Source organism: Salvelinus alpinus, chromosome 5 (assembly GCF_045679555.1).
Source record: "Salvelinus alpinus chromosome 5, SLU_Salpinus.1, whole genome shotgun sequence".
Taxonomy (NCBI): domain Eukaryota; kingdom Metazoa; phylum Chordata; class Actinopteri; order Salmoniformes; family Salmonidae; genus Salvelinus; species Salvelinus alpinus.
In genome coordinates, this window is record NC_092090.1 from 26,855,034 (window position 1) to 26,876,757 (window position 21,724).

The 21,724-nt window shown below is 48.3% G+C and overlaps 1 protein-coding gene across 4 annotated transcripts in view; it reads right to left on the minus strand.

The window, feature by feature from the left end:
* The window catches only part of LOC139575821 (alpha-ketoglutarate-dependent dioxygenase FTO-like), a 189,617-nt gene that overhangs the window by 161,686 nt on the left and 6,207 nt on the right, over nucleotides 1–21,724 (minus strand). For all 4 annotated transcript variants that reach the window (XM_071401158.1, XM_071401157.1, XM_071401155.1 and 1 more), the window contains exons 2-3: nucleotides 6,654–6,731; nucleotides 216–1,260 (exon numbers count right to left, since the gene is read on the minus strand). In XM_071401158.1, coding sequence (XP_071257259.1) covers nucleotides 216–1,260; nucleotides 6,654–6,731 — 1,123 coding nt within the window. The remainder of the gene's footprint in view (nucleotides 1–215; nucleotides 1,261–6,653; nucleotides 6,732–21,724) is intronic.

Sequence of the window (21,724 nt, forward strand, 5' to 3'; positions counted from 1 at the left end):
AACTGTTAGCTGCATCTGATAGAGATAGTAGCTCAAAATGACATCACAGTGGAGAAGAAAATAGCTACTTCTAAGGGGTTGTGGGTGGTGATAAAAATGGGATAACAAGTGAGACTGAAGGGTGTTTTTGAGGAAGTTTGGGTCTAGTTTGACGGGGATCCACCACTACTGACAGTGATATACAACAACTATACAGTATGACCTTTGACCCTCACCTTTGTCGTCGTCATGACAGCTGTAGCTGTAGACGGCCACAGGAGATAGGCTGACCAGGTTCTCATCATGGTGCCAGCCCACAGCCATCTTACCCATCCCATAATACGGCTCTTCTTTCAGCTGGCTCATAGCTGCTGGGTCCATGTAGTTGAGCAGGGTGACGTTGAACTGGGTCGGGCCAGGACAGGATGTCTTAGCAGGGTTGAGGTTAGAGCATCCCTGGCCACTCTGCTGGTCTTCATCCTCCTCATCTTCAATGTGGTACCCAGAGAGACTGTGTTTTAGCTCAGCCACAGGCTTCTCCTGAGGGCCTAGGCCTGTGGTCTCTGTCTCTGTGCTGCCAGCTGGCCTGTGCTTCCAGCCTGTGTGTTTTCCCTCACTGTGTTGTTTTGACCCCGCTGGACTACCCAGTTCAGTTTGTTTAGTCTTCATGTCTCCCATCTCGTCGCTGTGTCTTGACTCCCACGCTGCATCCTGTTTGGACAATTGGCCTTCTTCTTCACTGTGTTTTGACTCTATGTCCCAATCGTCGCTGTGCTTTGACTCAGTCTCTCCCTCCTCACTCTGCTTGGACTCCGAGTCTCCTCCATCGTCACTGGGTTTGGACTCCTCGCTATCTTTAGACTCCGTGTCTCCTTCTACACTGGGTTTAGACTCTATAGCACCAACCAACTCTTTCCTGCACTGCTTGAAAACATCCCCCTCCTTCCTGTCTCCGACATCAGAGCAGAAGAAGCAGTTGAGCTCCCAGAGTGCTTTGCAGGCAGCGCTGAGGTCTGGGTCGCAGCAGGTCCCTCTCTGCTCGTCTGTGTGCCAGGGGATGGTGAAGAGCCGCGTGTCCAGGTAGCGGTAGGTGGTTCCTGGCTGACCCAGCAGCACCCGGGACACGGCAGTGAAGACGTCTCGGTCCCTCACCTTCACCAGGTCCCTCAGGAAACAGCCCCTCCGCCGCAGGGTGAGCAGAGCAGCCTCCACCCGACCATGGAGCTCCTCAGGCAGGGAGCAGGACCGCCGCAGAGCCAGGCCAGAGTAGCTAGTCTCCCACTGGAACACAAACAAACACAGATCAATTAGCTGTTGTTCTGCCTGCTATGAGTTAAGTGGTCTCTCTGTCTCCAGAAACAATTGATGGGGAACAAGTACACAGACAACATAAATATTGTAAAACTAGCCATGTTCCTTCTAATTCTATGGTATGAGCTAAGTATCTTTCCAAGTGATAAGTCCTCTGTCTCCAGTGGGATAGACAGAAGGCTTTGGTATGGACTATTACCAATGGCAGTGGGATGACAGAAGGTCTGGACTAGTACCAATGGCAGTGGGATGACAGAAGGTCTGGACTAGTACCAATGGCAGTGGGATGACAGAAGGTCTGGACTAGTACCAATGGCAGTGGGATGACAGAAGGTCTGGACTAGTACCAATGGCAGTGGGATGACAGAAGGTCTCAAATCAAATCAAATCAAATTTTATTAGTCACATACACATGGTTAGCAGATGTTAATGCGAGTGTAGCGAAATGCTTGTGCTTCTAGTTCCGACAATGCAGTAATAACCAACAGTAATCTAACCTAACAATTCCACACTACTACCTTACACACACACAAGTGTAAGGGATAAAGAATATGTACATAAAGATATATGGATGAGTGGTGGTACAGAACGGCATGGCAGATGCAGTAGATGGTATAGAGTACGGTATATACAGTGGGGAGAACAAGTATTTGATACACTGCCGATTTTGCAGGTTTTCCTACTTACAAAGCATGTAGAGGTCTGTAATTATTATCATAGGTACACTTCAACTATGAGAGACGGAATCTAAAACAAAAATCCAGAAAATCACATTGTATGATTTTTAAGTAATTAATTTGCATTTTATTGCATGACATAAGTATTTGATACATCAGAAAAGCAGAAGTTAATATTTGGTACAGAAACCTTTGTTTGCAATTACAGAGATCATACGTTTCCTGTAGTTCTTGACTAGGTTTGCACACACTGCAGCAGGGATTTTGGCCCACTCCTCCCTACAGATCTTCTCCAGATCCTTCAGGTTTCGGGGCTGTCGCTGGGCAATACGGACTTTCAGCTCCCTCCAAAGATTTTCTATTGGGTTCAGGTCTGGAGACTGGCTAGGCCACTCCAGGACCTTGAGATGCTTCTTACGGAGCCACTCCTTAGTTGCCATGGCTGTGTGCTTCGTGTCGTTGTCATGCTGGAAGACCCAGCCACGACCCATCTTCAATGCTCTTACTGAGGGAAGGAGGTTGTTGGCCAAGATCTCGCGATACATGGCCCCATCCATCCTCCCCTCAATACGGTGCAGTCGTCCTGTCCCCTTTGCAGAAAAGCATCCCCAAAGAATGATGTTTCCACCTCCATGCTTCACGGTTGGGATGGTGTTCTTGGGGTTGTACTCATACTTCTTCTTCCTCCAAACACGGCGAGTGGAGTTAGACCAAAAAGCTCTATTTTTGTCTCATCAGACCACATGACCTTCTCCCATTCCTCCTCTGGATCATCCAGACGGTCATTGGCAAACTTCAGACGGGCCTGGACATGCGCTGGCTTGAGCAGGGGGACCTTGCGTGCGCTGCAGGATTTTAATCCATGACGGCGTAGTGTGTTACTAATGGTTTTCTTTGAGACTGTGGTCCCAGCTCTCTTCAGGTCATTGACCAGGTCCTGCCGTGTAGTTCTGGGCTGATCCCTCACCTTCCTCATGATCATTGATGCCCCACGAGGTGAAATCTTGCATGGAGCCCCAGACCGAGGGTGATTGACCGTCATCTTGAACTTCTTCCATTTTCTAATAATTGCGCCAACAGTTGTTTCCTTCTCACCAAGCTGCTTGCCTATTGTCCTGTAGCCCATCCCAGCCTTGTGCAGGTCTACAATTGTATCCCTGATGTCCTTACACAGCTCTCTGGTCTTGGCCATTGTGGAGAGGTTGGAATCTGTTTGATTGTGTGTGGACAGGTGTCTTTTATACAGGTAACGAGTTCAAACAGGTGCAGTTAATACAGGTAATGAGTGGAGAACAGGAGGGCTTCTTAAAGAAAAACTAACAGGTCTGTGAGAGCCGGAATTCTTACTGGTTGGTAGGTGATCAAATACTTATGTCATGCAATAAAATGCAAATTAATTATTTAAAAATCATACAATGTGATTTTCTGGATTTTTGTTTTAGATTCCGTCTCTCACAGTTGAAGTGTACCTATGATAAAAATTACAGACCTCTACATGCTTTGTAAGTAGGAAAACCTGCAAAATCGGCAGTGTATCAAATACTTGTTCTCCCCACTGTACATATGAGATGAGTACTGTAGGGTATGTAAACATAAAGTGGCATAGTTTAAAGTGGCTAGTGGTACATGTATTGCATAAAGATGGCAAGATGCAGTAGATGATATAGAGTACAGTATATATACATATGAGATGGGTAATGTAGGGTATGTAAACATTGTATTAAGTGGCATTGCTTAAAGTGGCTAGTGGTACATTTTTACATAATTTCCATCAATTCCCATTTTTAAAGTGGCTGGAGTTGAGTCAGTATGTTGGCAGCGGCCGCTAAATGTTAGTGGTGGCTGTTTAACAGTCTGATGGCCTTGAGATAGAAGCTGTTTTTCAGTCTCTCGGTCCCTGCTTTGATGCACCTGTACTGACCTCGCCTTCTGGATGATAGCGGGGTGAACAGGCAGTGGCTTGGGTGGTTGTTGTCCTTGATGATCTTTATGGCCTTCCTGTGACATCGGGTGGTGTAGGTGTCCTGGAGGGCAGGTAGTTTGCCCCTGGTGATGCGTTCTGCAGACCTCACTACCCTCTGGAGAGCCTTACGGTTGTGGGCGGAGCAGTTGCCGTACCAGGCGGTGATACAGCCCGACAGGATGCTCTCGATTGTGCATCTGTAGAAGTTTGTGAGTGCTTTTGGTGACAAGCCGAATTTCTTCAGCCTCCTGAGGTTGAAGAGGCGCTGCTGCGCCTTCTTCACAACGCTGTCTGTGTGGGTGGACCAGTTCAGTTTGTCCGTGATGTGTACACCGAGGAACTTAAAACTTTCCACCTTCTCCACTACTGACCCGTCGATGTGGATAGGGGGGTGCTCCCTCTGCTGTTTCCTGAAGTCCACAATCATCTCCTTTGTTTTGTTGACGTTGAGTATGAGGTTATTTTCCTGACACCACACTCCGAGGGCCCTCACCTCCTCCCTGTAGGCCGTCTCGTCGTTGTTGGTGATCAAGCCTACCACTGTAGTGTCATCCGCAAACTTGATGATTGAGTTGGAGGCGTGCATGGCCACGCAGTCGTGGGTGAACAGGGAGTACAGGAGAGGGCTCAGAACGCACCCTTGTGGGGCCCCAGTGTTGAGGATCAGCGGGGTGGAGATGTTGTTACCTACCCTCACCACCTGGGGGCGGCCCGTCAGGAAGTCCAGGACCCAGTTGCACAGGGCGGGGTCGAGACCCAGGGTCTCGAGCTTGATGACGAGTTTGGAGGGTACTATGGTGTTAAATGCTGAGCTGTAATCGATGAACAGCATTCTCACATGGGTATTCCTCTTGTCCAGATGGGTTAGGGCAGTGTGCAGTGTGGTTGCGATTGCGTCGTCTGTGGACCTATTGGGTCGGTAAGCAAATTGGAGTGGGTCTAGGGTGTCCGGTAGGGTGGAGGTGATATGGTCCTTGACTAGTCTCTCAAAGCACTTCATGATGACGGAAGTGAGTGCTACGGGGCGGTAGTCGTTTAGCTCAGTTACCTTAGCTTTCTTGGGAACAGGAACAATGGTGGCCCTCTTGAAGCATGTGGGAACAGCAGACTGGGATAAGGATTGATTGAATATGTCCGTAAACACACCAGCCAGCTGGTCTGCGCATGCTCTGAGGACGCGGCTGGGAATGCCGTCTGGGCCTGCAGCCTTGCGAGGGTTAACACGTTTAAATGTTTTACTCACCTCGGCTGCAGTGAAGGAGAGCCCGCAGGTTTTGGTAGGGGGCCGTGTCAGTGGCACTGTATTGTCCTCAAAGCGGGCAAAAAAGTTGTTTAGCCTGTCTGGGAGCAAGACATCCTGGTCCTCGACGGGGCTGGTTTTCTTTTTGTAATCCGTGATTGACTGTAGACCCTGCCACATACCTCTTGTGTCTGAGCTGTTGAATTTCGACTCGATTTTGTCTCTGTACTGAGACTTGGCCTGTTTGATTGCCTTGCGGAGAGAATAGCTACACTGTTTGTATTCGGTCATGCTTCCGGTCACCTTGCCCAGGTTAAAAGCAGTGGTTCGCGCTTTCAGTTTCACGCGAATGCTGCCGTCAATCCACGGTTTCTGGTTTGGGAATGTTTTTATCGTTGCTGTGGGTACGACATCGTCAATGCACTTCCTAATGAACTCGCTCACCGAATCAGCATATTCGTCAATATTGTTGTTGGACGCGATGCGGAACATATTCCAATCTGCGTGATCGAAGCAGTCTTGAAGCGTGGATTCAGATTGGTCGGACCAGCGTTGAACAGACCTGAGCGCGGGAGCTTGTTGTTTGAGTTTTTGTTTGTAGGCTGGAATCAACAAAATGGAGTCGTGGTCAGCTTTTCCGAAAGGGGGGCGGGGGAGGGCCTTATAAGCGTCGCGGAAATTAGTGTAACAATGGTCTAGTGTTTTTCCAGCCCTGGTAGCACAATCGATATGCTGATAGAATTTAGGGAGTTTTGTTTTTAGATTAGCCTTGTTAAAATCCCCAGCTACGATGAATGCAGCCTCAGGGTGTGTGGTTTCCAGTTTACAAAGAGTCAGATAAAGTTCGTTCAGGGCCATCGATGTGTCTGCTTGGGGGGGAATGTATACGGCTGTGATTATGATTGACGAGAATTCCCTTGGTAGATAATGCGGTCGACATTTGATTGTGAGGAGTTCTAGATCAGGTGAACAGAACGACTTGAGTTCTTGTGTGTTGTTATGATGATCACACCACTTCTCGTTAATCATAAGGCATACCCCCCCGCCCCTCTTCTTACCGGAAAGATGTTTGTTTCTGTCGGCGCGATGCATGGAGAAACCAGCTGGCTGCACCGACTCCGTTAGCGTCCCTTGAGTTAGCCATGTTTCCGTGAAGCAGAGCACGTTGCAATCCCTGATGTCTCTCTGGAATGCTACCCGTGCTCGGATTTCATCAACCTTATTGTCAAGAGACTGGACATTGGCGAGTAGTATGCTAGGGAGGTCTGGACTAGTACCAATGGCAGTGGGATGACAGAAGGTCTGGACTAGTACCAATGGCAGTGGGATGACAGAAGGTCTGGACTAGTACCAATGGCAGTGGGATGACAGAAGGTCTGGACTAGTACCAATGGCAGTGGGATGACAGAAGGTCTGGACTAGTACCAATGGCAGAAGGTCAACAGTGGTCTGGACTCTGGACCAGCCTGACTGACTGACTCACCAGCTGTTGGAAGCCATGGTCTGAGGGCCCGAGGTAGGGGATACGCTGGTCTCCTAGCTCCTGCAGCAGCCTGCGCCTCTGGAGAAGAGGAGACCAGACACAGGTCAGTACACAAAGGTCAGCAAAGTTGCACACGTCATGATGAATCTACAGGTAATGACATGTACGATAGAAGAGAACAGATTAATTCAGGGTTTTGGGAGTTGGCGAATGCATTAGCCTACATTTAAACTGAGACTGTGAAGCATCAGCGTCCCATTTAATTCAACCTTCCCAGATAATATCCAATGACCATCCCTTAATCCCCTAGCTTCATTGTCGTCTCACATTTTTATGATTTCTGGGTTCTGCAGTGGGGTTCCTCACAACCTTATAAAGAATGCCCTGCTGCGTTCTGCGTACTGGCTCCCTCCTATAAAGACCCAACCTGGTGGAAGGATCAAAGCCCTTTCATTGGCTCACATTCCATTCCGACCTGTAAATCCAACGGCAACCAGCGTAAAACTGTGATACCCAAATAAATTTCACAAGTGCCGAACCCTCCCCTCACCTCCTTCCCTCCCTCCCTCCATCCATCTCTGCCGTCTGCGTCCCTCCGTCCTTTATTCTCTCCCCACAGCCCCACAGGTGCACACACCCCACACCCCACACCCCAGTCAGCCACTGGCTGGCTGAGAGCCGGCGGGCGAGAGTGCCATGTCAGTGACCCGCTCCTGCCTTTAAACCTTTAAATGTGCTGTGGACACCGGTGTGAACGCTTCGCCTCGCCCCTTGCCGCACAGCTTCCCCACATCAGCAGTGAGCAAGCACAGAGCAGAGTGAAGGCTGTGAGGTTTAAGGACAGCAGGCCTCGTATATATTCCCAGACATTTACTACATGCGTTTCACATTTCTGCCGGCCTAATAATGCCAGAGACCTCATGCGGGACGCGGGGGAATGCGAGAGTCCCGACTGACAAAATATGTCCTGACTTTTAGAGAGAAATAAAATGTCCTGTTAAGAACATTAAAGTGTACGTTAAAAAGGTTGTGTCCTGAATGACTCAAAAGAGGACTGGATCAAAAAGAGAACAAACAGAAAAAGTATGTGCATGAATACAGAGGAAAAGGTGAAATCTCAGTGACGGAGACGGAGAACCTATTAGCTCTATGCTGTTAGTAGAGTTCCCTTCAGGGGGCTACAGCTTTATCTGCAGGCTAAACTACATCAACACCACCACCACCAACTACAACACCACCAACTACAACACCACCAACTACAACACCATCCCCACCAACTACACCACCACCAACTACACCACCACCACCAACTACACCACCACCAACTACAACACCACCAACTACACCAATAACAACTACAACACCACCAACTACAACACCACCAACTACACCACCACCAACTACAACACCACCAAACACCAACAACAACATCCCCACCAACTACAACACCACCAACTACACCAATAACAACACCAATAACACCACCAACTACACCAATAACAACACCAATAACACCAACAACTACAACACCACCAACTACACCAATAACAACACCAATAACACCAACAACTACACCAATAACAACACCAACTACACCAATAACACCAACAACTACACCAATAACAACACCAATAACACCAACAACTACAACACCACCAACTACACCAATAACAACACCACCATCAACTACAACACCACCAACACCACCAACTACAACACCACCAACTACAACACCATCCCCACCAACTACACCACCACCAACTACACCACCACCAACTACAACACCACCAAACACCAACAACACCATCCCCACCAACTACAACACCACCAACTACAACACCAACTACACCAATAACAACACCAATAACAACACCAATAACACCACCAATAACAACACCAATAACACCACCACCACCACCAACTACACCAATAACAACACCAATAACACCAACAACTACAACACCACCAACTACACCAATAACAACACCAACTACACCAATAACACCAACAACTACACCAATAACAACAACACCATCAACTACAACAATAACAACACCAATAACACCACCACCATCAACTACAACACCACCAACAACAACAACACCACTAACAACAACAACACCACTGTGTAACCAGTGTGTGTTGTTCCTGTATGTATGTATGTGTGTACAAGGCTGGTTGGTAGGCCGTTGCAAACTTGACCTTAGAGCACATTGCCCTGTGTGATGTGCATGCATGCAGGCACACACACACACAAACTGGGCTGGATAGCACACTGCCTCAGCTCCAATCGCACACAACCGGGCTGTCACGCACATGTCGAATACATCAAGCCACTCAGAAATTCCACAGGAAAAAAAGACAACCCCAGCCCTCTGTAGCAGATGGGCTCTCATTTCCTCCTCTCTTGTCTCTCCTCTATCCTTCTCTCCTCTCATCTCCCTGTATATCAGAGCAGTCTCTCTGTCAGAGAGAGATGCTGCTTTTCCACCCAGCATAAGAAACCAGATTACCAATCCCATAAAAACAATGACATGGATGATTTACTGTAACTATGCCAGTCATCTGTTCTGAGTGATATATCTGATGCTGCTCCTAATCTCTCTCTGTTGACGGGATTAAAATCCCCTTGGCCAGACTGTTTATCACATAAATAGGGGGTCTGTTCTCTCAGATCTGGACACAAGAGGGAAATCAAACGGATGGTATTTTAGATTTTTGACACTTTAATGAGTCGATTCATGTCCAGTGCTTAGATCATTATGGCTCAAAATAACTAAGAAAATAACATGTCTATATCAAAATTGCTGGTGGTGGTGGAGAAGAGCACGTTTCCTCTGAGAGGGAGGTTTGTCTGAGGACTACCCCCATGGATCCAGCATAACCCTGAGGAACCCTGGGTCCCAATGGACTGGCTTTGACTCGGGTTGCTATGCTGTAACAATCAGAACCAAAGTCAGGGTGTAGGTGGAACCAGACCTCCAACCAGTAGATGTCGTTCTACTGAGAGCCCTGGGAGTTTAAACCTTGACAGCCAACCCCAGCCCCTGTCATCCCCACGATGACGCATTGAGAGTTAGCTGCCTAATAGAGCGCTTTGTTTAGGAAGCAAACAATTGGTACTTGTGTGACACCGATTTCAGAAAATGGTCTCATCCTGCAAAAGTGACGGTGAATCAGGTATTTTGACAAGTCTCCTGTAGAAGATCAGCTTCAAACAGGGAGACAGGCGAAAACATCAAACGCGCTTCCACCCCATTTTCATTTTGGCATACCGTCGCAGAATGTGGGGAGTGGGTGTGGGGGCGGCCAGTGGCAAAGGAGGATGACAGGAAGGCCCGGGAGTGCCCACATTGGACCGGGGGAGGCGAGGGGTGAAGAGAGAGACCAAACGGACGAGGCAACAAGCCTGCTGTGAGGAGTAAGGAGCGGGCAGCCCTCGGACCTCCGCCCTCCAGCCCCCTGGACCTCCACCCCTCAGGTCCTCCATGCCCAAGCCCCCTGGGACCTCCACCCCCCAGGCCCTCCACGACCCAGCCCCCTGGACCTCCACCCCCCCAGCCCCCAGCACCTCCATGCCCTAGGACCTCCACACCCCAGCCCCCTGGACCTCCACCCCCCAGGACCTCCACCCTCCACGTCCTCCATGCCCAAGCCCCCTGGGACCTCCACCCCCCAGGCCCTCCACGACCCAGCCACCTGGACCTCCACCCCCCAGGACCTCCACCCCCCAGCCACCTGGACCTCCACCCCCCAGGACCTCCACCCCCCAGGACCTCCACCCTCCACGTCCTCCATGCCCAAGCCCCCTGGGACCTCCACCCCCCAGGCCCTCCACGACCCAGCCCCCTGGACCTCCACCCCCCAGGACCTCCACCCCCTCCCCAAGGACCTCCACCCCCCAGCCCCCAGGACCTCCACCCCCCAGCCCCCAGGACCTCCACCCCGCAGGCCCCTGGACTCCCTCCGCCTCACCCTGCCTAGGTGACTAACAGCACGTAGTTACCTCATACACAGGGCATGTCTCTGACTGCCACGAACCACGGTGAGAGCACACAGCACCTAGGTACCATCACACACACACAATCCATCACACACACTTCCTTGCACACTGACACTGTCCCTCCCCCCCCCCAGGCTACATGGTTATGTTAACTGACATTTAGGCCCCGGGACATAATAAGCACTATCCATTGAAAGAAAAGCAAAACTTTAACTGCCTTTTGACATTTTGTTTCCGACAAATCGTGGCATAATGCATTCTCAGAATCCCACACACTGGTCAGCGGTCACTGTAATGGTTATGGAGGTGGATGGGAGGTAAGTGATAAGTGACTGAACAGTGTAATAAATGGTTAACTGATTGAAACATCTGTAGAGTGACCTGAGAACCAGGCCACACAGGGCAGTAATAATGTGTAACCCCACACCCACACACTGGACCAGGAGGTGGGGATGCATATTCATCTGTCTGGTTGGAGGACTAGCTGGTTACATCCTGATCAGATCAGGTGGTCACTGCTCATGTAGTAAATAGTAGGAGTCAAATATAGTTTTTCAATTGAATATGTCAAAAGGTATTGCAATAGTACACAGCTACAGTAGAATATGATGAGCCTCGATGCTCCTCATGCCCAAGAGGAAACGCTGATCACCAACATGTATCTTCATCCGTGTCCTCCCTCAGCAGCTCAACTCAGCAGTCTCACACACACACACAGTGCAACGAGACACAGCAGGCTCTTCCTGCCCTGAGTAGATATTTTCAGTAGAGATCCATTCAGGTAGGTGATGAAAAATGGCCACCTAGCCCTCGTTGACGCTCTCCCTCACTAATTGTTGTTTGTGGCTGAAGGGGGACATTGTTCACTTCACTTAGCGGCAGGTCAGAGGGAGGTGGATTCATTAATATTAAAATGTGTCCATCCATCTAACTGAACACACTGGGGCCAAGTCATTTAAAGGACCGGTGTGATGCTGCATGGAGCTGGGCCCGGGCAGACCTTTCACACCCTGTTTAGAACACGGATCTAAGAACATTACCAGCACCGCAGGCAGGGTGATCACCAAGGATCATTATTTAAACACACACAGAAACACACATACACACACTAAGCGCATACTACTATAGACAATCATACTGGTTGATGTTCAGAAATGTATACACACCCACACACACAATGACAAGTACTTTATGGAAGACAGTCAAGTAGCTTAAACAGCCATTCAATTAGCCCTCTGTGTTCTCTCTGTCTCTCTCTCACAGTGTTAAACTCAATCCGTGACACAGCCACGGGCAGGTGTAACCCTGTCAGGCGTTAGGAGAAAGCAAAAGAGAGAAAGAAAGAGAGAAAGATGAATCACCCCAAAGTATTTACACATACACCTGGGGTAAGCCTAGACACTGACATCTTGGCACATACAAGGCCTGTCCATTTAAGTGCTTTTCAATGTGTCCACGGTGTCGACATCTATTTCACACTCATCTACACCTGGAAGGAGAAAAAGATGTTTCCATGACCTTTACCCAAGGTGTCAAATCTGGAGAGGAGAATGAGAGCGAGAGAGCAAGAGAGAGGAGACCAGAGCAGAACAGAGCAGATATTTAAGAGCTCGGCCCTGCCTTACATAAGCAGAAAAGGGTGTTAGCCACTTTGACTTTAATTGTTATTTTGTGGGCAGGCCATAACACTTCTATCAGGATTATGTCGATAGAGAAAGCTTTTTAGTTTTCACCTTCAAATGACAACATGGTTTCATGAGGTCAGCTGTTTTCCAGGCAGAATGGACCATTTTAACACTGACACACATTCCCTAGGTATTCAGATTCAGACACAGGCCAGTTTGTTGGGGGAGAGGTGAGGGACGGAGGGAGGGGAAGGAGAGCATTGATTGAAAGACTGTGATTAGCAGTTTTCAGCAGGGTGCGCTGAGGCCATCAAGTTGTTCTGACAGCCTTGTCGCGTCCTGAGGTGCAGTCAAGGAGAAGTCAGTGCTTTAGAGATGTCTCTCTCTCTCTCTCCGTGTCTCTCTCTCTCCGTGTCTCTCTCTCTCCGTGTCTCTCTCTCTCCACGTCTCTCTCTCTCCACGTCTCTCTCTCTCCACGTCTCTCCACGTCTCTCTCTCTCCACGTCTCTCTCTCTCTGTCTCTCTCCCTCTCTAGCTAGCCAGCCACACTTCTCTGCCCCGCAACAAAATCAATATGGCTCTGCAAAGTGCAGGCGGCCCGGGGGAGACTGAGGGCTAGAAGCGGGGCCAAGGCGTCCTCCAGGCCTGTCCCACGGGCAGTGTCAAGGACAGACCCGAGCCGGGCTGGGATACCGGAGGCTGAGGCTGGGGTCTGCCATGCCCCCCTCTGCCCCCTCCCCTGTGTCCGCTCACGAGCCCATCACTCGGCCTGGAGGACAGGATCGATAAGCAGGTGGAGCGTTAAATACTCTGCCCCAGAGGGTGTCCCGCTGCTGGGGCCCAGCCAGCCAGGACTCAGCCTCCTGCTCCCTCCTCCTGGAGGACGGTCTGGTCTGGTCTGGTCTGTCTGTTCTGGTCACACCTGAATTGGATGTTTTGTTCTCAGACAGAGAGACTGCAGATCTCTGACAATAAACAGTTCAATAACAGTTAGAGAAACATCTCTGCTGTGGAAGGTAGCAGCGTGGCCCACTGGTCACACAATGTAGCTCCTTAACAGGACACAGGACAACAGAAGTCAGCCACGGGGCATGGGCCTGCTCAGGGAATTGGTCAGTAAGCTACCTGAACACTCTCCTACAGTTAAGACAATACAATGTGTTCATAGCTTTATTATGGACAATATCTAAACCATAATAGAGCAAATAGCAAGACTACTTATTCTAGCTCGCTGTCAATAATTGTCCTAATTCTGATACAGTGAGTGAAACAGATGAGTGATGTTGAGAGGATTGCAGTCATTCCGAGTGTCTGTGTGTGTGAGTGACTGCTCACAGTGGAAGTGGCTTGTGTTGCTAATCCAGAAAACAGTGTACGACAGAGTAAAGAGCCAGCTCTGTGTTCCATCCACAGTGTTAACAGCACAAGCTGATCAACCCCTTCAGATGGCAGCTAGTCCCCTTCCCTGTCATTAAGGATCGAGTCTAGATGATCTGCTGCCTGTCTGCAGCTTCACTGGGGATAAAGATGATTTACAATCCAGATGGAGACTAGGGCTAAATCAGGGTAAAACAGGGCTGATTGTGACATCTGAAATGGCATTGTATTAGCTAGAATCCATTTAGTGAAAAACAAGCATGTTTTCTTTCTATTTCCTTTACTAACCACTGTGTACAGGAACAGTATGTTACTAATATCTGAGACTAAAGGAACAGACAAGAACGCTTAGGAAGTGATTCAGTGTTGTTACTGAATCACTACAACAGAACAAATCTAACCTATGTGTCTCAACTTTACGATTAAGACTCAGATTGCTATTGAATTACCGGACAGATATTATTTGGGAATGTATTTTAGTTTTCTTCTCAAGCCATCCCATCCATTCCTATTCACTGTTTATTTACTTTCCTTCCTTCACTCATTGTGAACCAAGGATAATATTCTACCAGGAATTGAATGTTTTAATCCTCTTTACACTCTTCCTAGTAGCCTGGATGGTGACAGATTAACAGACCGGACGTTTCCAAACCCTGAGGGGACAGTCTACTGCATGCATGGCTTTAAGTGGACTGGAGGGTTAATATGAAGCCAGTAGAAAAGAAAGCAATGGTGGTACTGAATATTACTGATAAGCTCCAGGTAAATGGTTGGTGCTGATGAGCTCCAGGTGAATGGTTGGTTCTGATGAGCTCCAGGTGAATGGTTGGTGCTGATGAGCTCCAGGTGAATGGTTGGTTCTGATGAGCTCCAGGTGAATGGTTGGTTCTGATGAGCTCCAGGTGAATGGTTGGTGCTGATGAGATCGTGCCAGTGTGGGTCAGACCCAATTCATTTAGCCTCGCCTGAGACTGAAAGTAAAATGGGACTCGGTCACGTACTAGAAGATGTTGGCTGTTCCCAACGTCCCCCACCACCTCCACCCACACTGGTCTGAGGGAAGAGGGAGATATCGCCGTGGTTACTGTTCACACTCCTGCTAATTATTAGAACCAATCAGAGAGGTTAACAGGGCGGAGCCTGAGCAGATCATGTTCTGGGGCATTTAACATCTGGCAGAGATGGAGGTGAATACATTACACACTGGCCTCCTCCAATCCAAATAAAACACTCTTGACATCTGAAGTGTACTTAGCACAGAGGGGAGGGAAGGAGGGAGGGAGGGAGGGAGGGAGGGAGGGAGGGAGGGAGGGAGGGAGGGAGGGAGGGAGGGGTGGCGGCGAGCGAGCATCCCATATGGTGATGTCCAAGTGCCACCTAGTGAAAACCATGTGGCTCGTCCAGTCAAGTGACGGTCCTCCAGGCTCCAGAGGAGAGGGGGTCTGCCCCAGAAAACAGCCCAGACAGGAGGACCCATCTGGACTGAGACAGCTCTGTCACAGGCCTAGCTACCTATGGCACAGTCCAACACGGTCAACGCTAAGAAAGATCTACTGCCACCAATGCCAAAAATTAGACTAGGGACCCAATACCACTAACCTACTTTGCAAGAACGTGCAAGTCAATTTGCAACTGTTATGATTTTAGGTTATCCAAAGGTTACAAGTTAATTCAACCTCCAGTAGTATGGTCATTGTTTCTAACCCTGCTGTTGGTCCTGGCTGCTACGCTGTGTTTGTTGTGATGGAGAAACAGATATGTGTCTATGGCTGTGTTTAGTAGCTAAAGGCCATCCCCTCCCACCATTAGTGGAGGTATAAATCACAGCCCTGCCCGTGCCGGGAGGTGAGAGAGATGAGAGTGGAGGTGAGCCTGAAATAATGCTGATGTCCCCCAGGGTCAGACCTCCATTATGGCCGCTTCAAAAACTATTAATCTATCTTGTAGTCACTGGCCTAGAAATAATTACTTCATCTAACCTATGTAATACAGCATGACCAGCAGTCCAGTCAGGTCCAATTGGGTGGGGGAAAGAGGAGTGGGAGAGAGAGGTTGGGGCAAAGAGGGGAGAGAGGGGGAAGGGGGAGAGAAAGCCACAAATGACAGGCCCGTCTCTGCTGCTACTAGGTGACTGATGTACCACTCACCATCTGGATATGGCCTTTACACTAACACTGATTTAGATACACACACAAATATATAGACATTGGTCTGGTGAGCCAAGGCACACACACAACATTTAATTTTTTTGCAATGTGGTCACAATATACTCAGCAATCCCTAAACAGGGTCTGAGTAAAAAAACTTACTAAAAGATAACAGCCATTCCAACCACTAATCACTAAAGTGAAACAGCCAGGGAACGGAGTCCAGTATATTCACTCTAACCAACCAAAACAACACACCAAACGGAACCCCGGACTTCCTAAGTAGTGCACTACCTCTGACCAGAGCTCTATGGGCCCTGGTCAAAAGTAGTGCACTATAGGGTGCCATTTGGGACACAACCAGAGTGTTGTTCTATCTAGTGTGAGGTCGGACAGAAGTCCACCTCTCTAACCACTGCTCAACACTGCCACCTAGAGATGTAGGAGAAACTGCTAGTCATCACCAACACCACTATGATGGTGAAATAAACCACCACAACATCCCACTACACACACACAGACACACCATAAAATGGTGTCCGTCTCCATAAATGTCACAGTGAAGTATGAAATGACATGAATAAATCCAACAACCATGAGTCTCCAGTCAGTCAGTGGAGGCATGGCTACATCGCTGGCTGTCACAGATGGGATCCCAGGTGGAGATGTAATTAGTTAGGGTTGAAGTCAGTCTCCCTTGTTGTCTGGGGGTCCTCGCTCGGCACGCGCTACTGTAAACATGCTCCATATCCTAATCAGGTGTCACCGCCGCGTTTGATCAGTCTGCTAAAACTTGTCACAAATCCCCGGCAGAGAGAGAGAGATGAGGGGGGAGGAGGGGGACAGAGGGAAGGAGCGGGGAGAACAAAAGGAAGGAGCTGTCAGAGGGAGAGAGAGGGGGGAGACAGAGGAGAGTTTGCCCATTAGCAGCATTCTCCATCTCTCTCCGGCTGCCCATAGTGAGGAGTCCCCTGGTGACAGACAGCTCCAGGTCTCTGCTATACAACACAGGGACTTCACTTCACCACCGTCAGCACTATACACACTAACACACCTGATCACTAGAACAACCACATACTCCAGCTAAACACTCAAGTAGTAAACTAGTTTCTGTTGTTTACCCAAAAAAAATGAGATAAGCCTACAAGCTGCACCCCTTTTTGGTTTCTGCAAACACTTTCAATAGTGGCTCTCTTTCTTTAAAAGCACCAAATCAGAGACAGACACCTCCCCTCCTCCCCTCCAGAATGAGAGAAGAGAGAAGACAGCAGGCAGTGGAGTTGGTATAGGAACACACGCACCATTAGATACTGTTTACCTTTTATTTATGTTGATATTGAATACATTAGCCGATTGAACCTCCTAAGAACACTGCAGAGTGACAAGCCGGAATCCGTCTTTGTAACTACCATGGCAACGGAGATTACCACAAATAGAAAAAATCTAAAACCTCTGAATAGAACGATACATAAATTAATTAAAGGACACAAAAACAAGCAGAGAATTAAAGTTAGAACATCTGTCAGAGACTTAGCTTCCCATCGTAATACCAGTGTTAGAACATTTATACCCTTGAAGTGAATGATCCCTTCTTTAATTGACAGTCAAGGAAAAGTGTTTGCAGCAGCATCCTGTAGCCGCTGATAAGAAAGCTTTCCCCCTCTCCCCCCCAAAAAACAGTTTAAAGAACCTTGGCACTAATCCCTATTGTCATCCCAGTGCAGTGGAAGGACTTACAAATAGCGATAACTCGACAGAGGCTGTCTGTTCCTGAGGAGTTAGGGACAGGGTAGCCGTCGCATGCTGGAGAATCAGTCACTTAGATTAATACAATCCATACGCGGCATCAGTCAGGCATGACACTAGACTGTCACTGCATTTACATCCCAGTCCATCCCTACCGTTCTATATGACAATGTGTTTAAGAAGGTCCACTCACATCACAAAGAGCCTCTGTGTGTGTGTGTGTGTGTGTGTTGGTGGATAACACTCCCAGTCATATGATGTGCTTTACTGGTGATCCTGGAAACAACAACTTTGCAAAGCTTTGTATCACATTTTTACATACGGAATGGGTGCCACTGTCACTCACACAAGTAGGCCAAACACACACACACACACACACACACACACACACACACACACACACACACACACACACACACACAGCCCGTAAACTTGTAGAAACAGTTGTTTATTGAGATAGGAATAGGAGTTTTTTTTGCTGAAGCTTGCTTTGAGAGCATATGGGCAGAATACAAAGAGAACTAGACTAAACTGATGAGCTACAGAAGAGGACTAATCTAACCAAAAACTCCACAGATTATCAAGAACAAACAGCAACATAACTGATCAAACAACAAATAAAATGGTAAGACTATTGTGGCAGAATACAAGGCTAATAGATGGCATCTCAGCCACTGCTGAGCCTCAGTGTTTAGGCTGTACGCCTGTGTGACTCCTCCACTTCAGCAGTCCTGAGACAAATGACAGTGGCTGCCCTCAACATTACAGGGCCAGGGCACGCATGACACTAGGGCTGACAACTGAACACACCCCTAGCTGCCTTGATAAATGCACACACACACACGCACACACACACACACACACAGCCCAAAACAGCAGTGACACAACCTCTCTCCCTCCACCTCCCACCTCCCTCTCTCCATCTCACAGGAGACAAGCCTGACTTCAGGCCCTTACCCAGGCAAGTGGATCTGACCTGCTGCCCCCCAGTCAGCCTCATCTGAATACACAGAGACAGGAACAGGAGAGGAAGGGAAATCTGCCTATATTATGATGGGAAGAGAGGAGAAGAAGATAGGAGAGGGGGATGAGATGCCGTCAGGGGGCTCTCTTCTTTATGCACGTATGATCATGTGGTTGACAGCACCGGTGGGAAGAATTATGGACTGTTGAACAAAAGGTTGAGGTCTGGCTGGTTGGTGATGTGATGGTACCTAGATGGAGAGGCAGGCAAGCAGCTAGGCAGTGGTGGGCCTGACAGTGGTGGACTTATGACAAGTACCACCGCGCACACACACACACACGGCACCTCCTCGCCATCCGCTCGCACCAAAGTCTGTCACTCAGAATGGGCCAAGAACGCTTCACGTTAGAGTGAGCGTGGGGGGCGGAGAGAGGATTGAGGGGGGTTCTGGTCAGAGGTTAAGCGCAGAGAAGACAGCAATGAAAGGCAACTGTCATGCACCAGCGCACGCTGAGGAGCGCCTGTCTCATGGAGAACATGCAAAGAAGGAATGCTCTCCGAGTCCTGACAACACCCCTCCTCCTCACCCCTATTACCATCACTACCCCACACAGAACACACACAGTACACACACAGTACACACACAGTACACACACAGTACACACACATAACTCAGCCCCTCTAAAACAGAGTGGCGGCACCACAGAAGGCAACGCCTGCCTGACAGCATGCCAATCAAACTGGTGACCCCTTCTCTAACATAGCATACGCATGACTAAAGTTAGCTGGGCCCATGAACAAAAACACAGGCTGAGAGAGAATCACTGAAAGATGAAGAGGCTACCTGGCTGGCATCAACAGGTATCATGGAATATCCAAAGAAATGATCCATCAAATGGTCTTGACTTATTTTAAAATGAAATAATCCCTGTAATATCTGACTTCAGGCAGAGAAAGGTATTTTATGAGTGGTGGTTGGTGGGTAAGGCAAGGTAGAGGCAAGGCACTCCAGCTGGCTAGGTTACACTTGGCTCCAGTGATGGGGCAGGGGGGCACTACCATCCCTCTCCCTCCTCAGTCTCCCCTGGGCAGTGTACTACAGTACTACATGCCAGGTACTTTCATTACACACGTTTATGGAAAATATCTTATGATGTACAAATTAACAGTTACAATTTACAGGGCCTTATGAAAGTGGCCTCCTGCAGTTTTTGTGAATGGAGGCTATTGAAGCAGTCATCAGAAGCAGATGCTGGCCAAGTCTAACGTTAGCTAACTGCTAGGTAGCTCAGCTTGTTTGGAGAGGTGAGTCATTACAAAGGAAAATAAATTCACAAATAAACAGCAACACCACCAGCCCTGTAATATAAATGGAGCAGGTGGATTCACAGGGAGAGCAGGCCTTCTGAGAGCTACAATAGGTAGGCTAGCTTTACTGCTATAGGACCAAGAGCAAAAGAAAGTTAACCTACATGATGAACGCCAAAGACAGCCTTGAAAGAAGAGACTGCACCTTAAGTGTTGTCTAGTCACTGTCCTTGTGACAGATGGCCTTACAAGGAAAATTAGATTAAATTAGAGGACTGCTGCACCAGTCTTCTCGTCCTCTCCCATCGTTAGTCTCTGTCTCTCTCTACAGTGTCCCCCCCCCCCTCCACACATACGTACAGATTCAAATGAAAATAATACGTACAGATTCAAATGAAAATAATGACCTCCCTAGATTGAAGCCTTGAGTGGCTAATGAACCCCCCTGAGTCCCCTCTGTCTGAGGTGAGCGGATCATTCCCATGTTTATTTAGTACGGCCCCACCACAGCCACACACACACCACCTATTGATCAGATTGATTATTCCATGTATATCACCGGTGATAGGGCTCTGTGTGACTGATGAACTCTGGGTCACACTGAACGTAAACTCATTGACTCTGACAGCTGAGATGATCCATTGTCACAGCAGCTTGTTTGGGAAAATACGCAGACATCAGCAATAATATGCCAATGCTAATATGAACTGCTAGGTAGAGCTGATGATGACATGGGATCTGTCAACAGAGAGGGTCGCCCACAGCTCACAAGCTAACAGCCTGCTCAGAACAAAACCTGGGACTGGTGGTACATTTTACTTCTGAAACTGAGCAACTAGGCCGATTTCTGCTGACAATCCAGTTAGGTATTACTTCAAAGAAAATCCTGAATAAATGTACCATTTGTCAATTGTAATAAAGTATGAATAAAGTAACTATGTAGAAGACACTAAATCTTTGTTCATCTGCCGGATGAGTTGAACATAGCATCCCGTTATATGTTCATCCTTAGTGTTTTCAACATACACTAAAACCCAAGCCCTTTAGCCAAACCGTGTGGATGGACATGCTGTGTAAAGTGTCATCTATCATATGGCTGCTGTGATGGCTAACATCAGGAGAGGAACCTAGGCTATATCCCAGAGTGCATCCAAAATGGCACCATATTCCGTACATTGCACACTACTTTTTATCAGGGCCCTGGTCAAAAGTAGTGCACTATATAGGGAATAGGGTGGCATTTGGGATAAATCCTCAAGCTGGTTTTTCCCTCTGGATGTTTAGTAGGATCACAGATGCTCTTAAACACATACATGTCTGTGGGCCCTGGCCCTGGCAGCTAGGGGCGGCTGTAGACATGGGACCTGAGACACCACAGAGAGAGCAGCCAGGCCGGGCTGTAAAAGTTGATATCCTCCCAGATGCAAACCAAATGTAGACATTATGAACCTTTAAATTGTCCTACATTTGAAGCAGACCACTATAAAAGGGGGTAAGGATAGGAGAAGAGACATGTATGCAGACACACATCTAGATCACGACACATGAAGAGCCATATTATAAACTGCACCACTGTGTAGCTGTTGACAGGGATGTAGGACTACTTACTGAGAAACCATATTTCAGATATAAACAGTTAGGAGTGTCTCTCACTCCCAGAAAAGGGTACGATAGCTGGTTCCATGTCAGTGCCATTACTGCAAATAAAATGTGCTATAAATTTGCTCTTTGTTGCCAAGAGATGAAAGAAACCCTGTAGCTGGCAAAAACAATGGCAAAAACAATAGCAACCCAAGTCCCTCTTCCATCACTGACACATTGCCACTGCCAGGCATGTGTCTTAAAGGCTGTAGGGTTGGGTTTACCAAGCTGATCTGTAAACAACACAAAAACACTCCAGA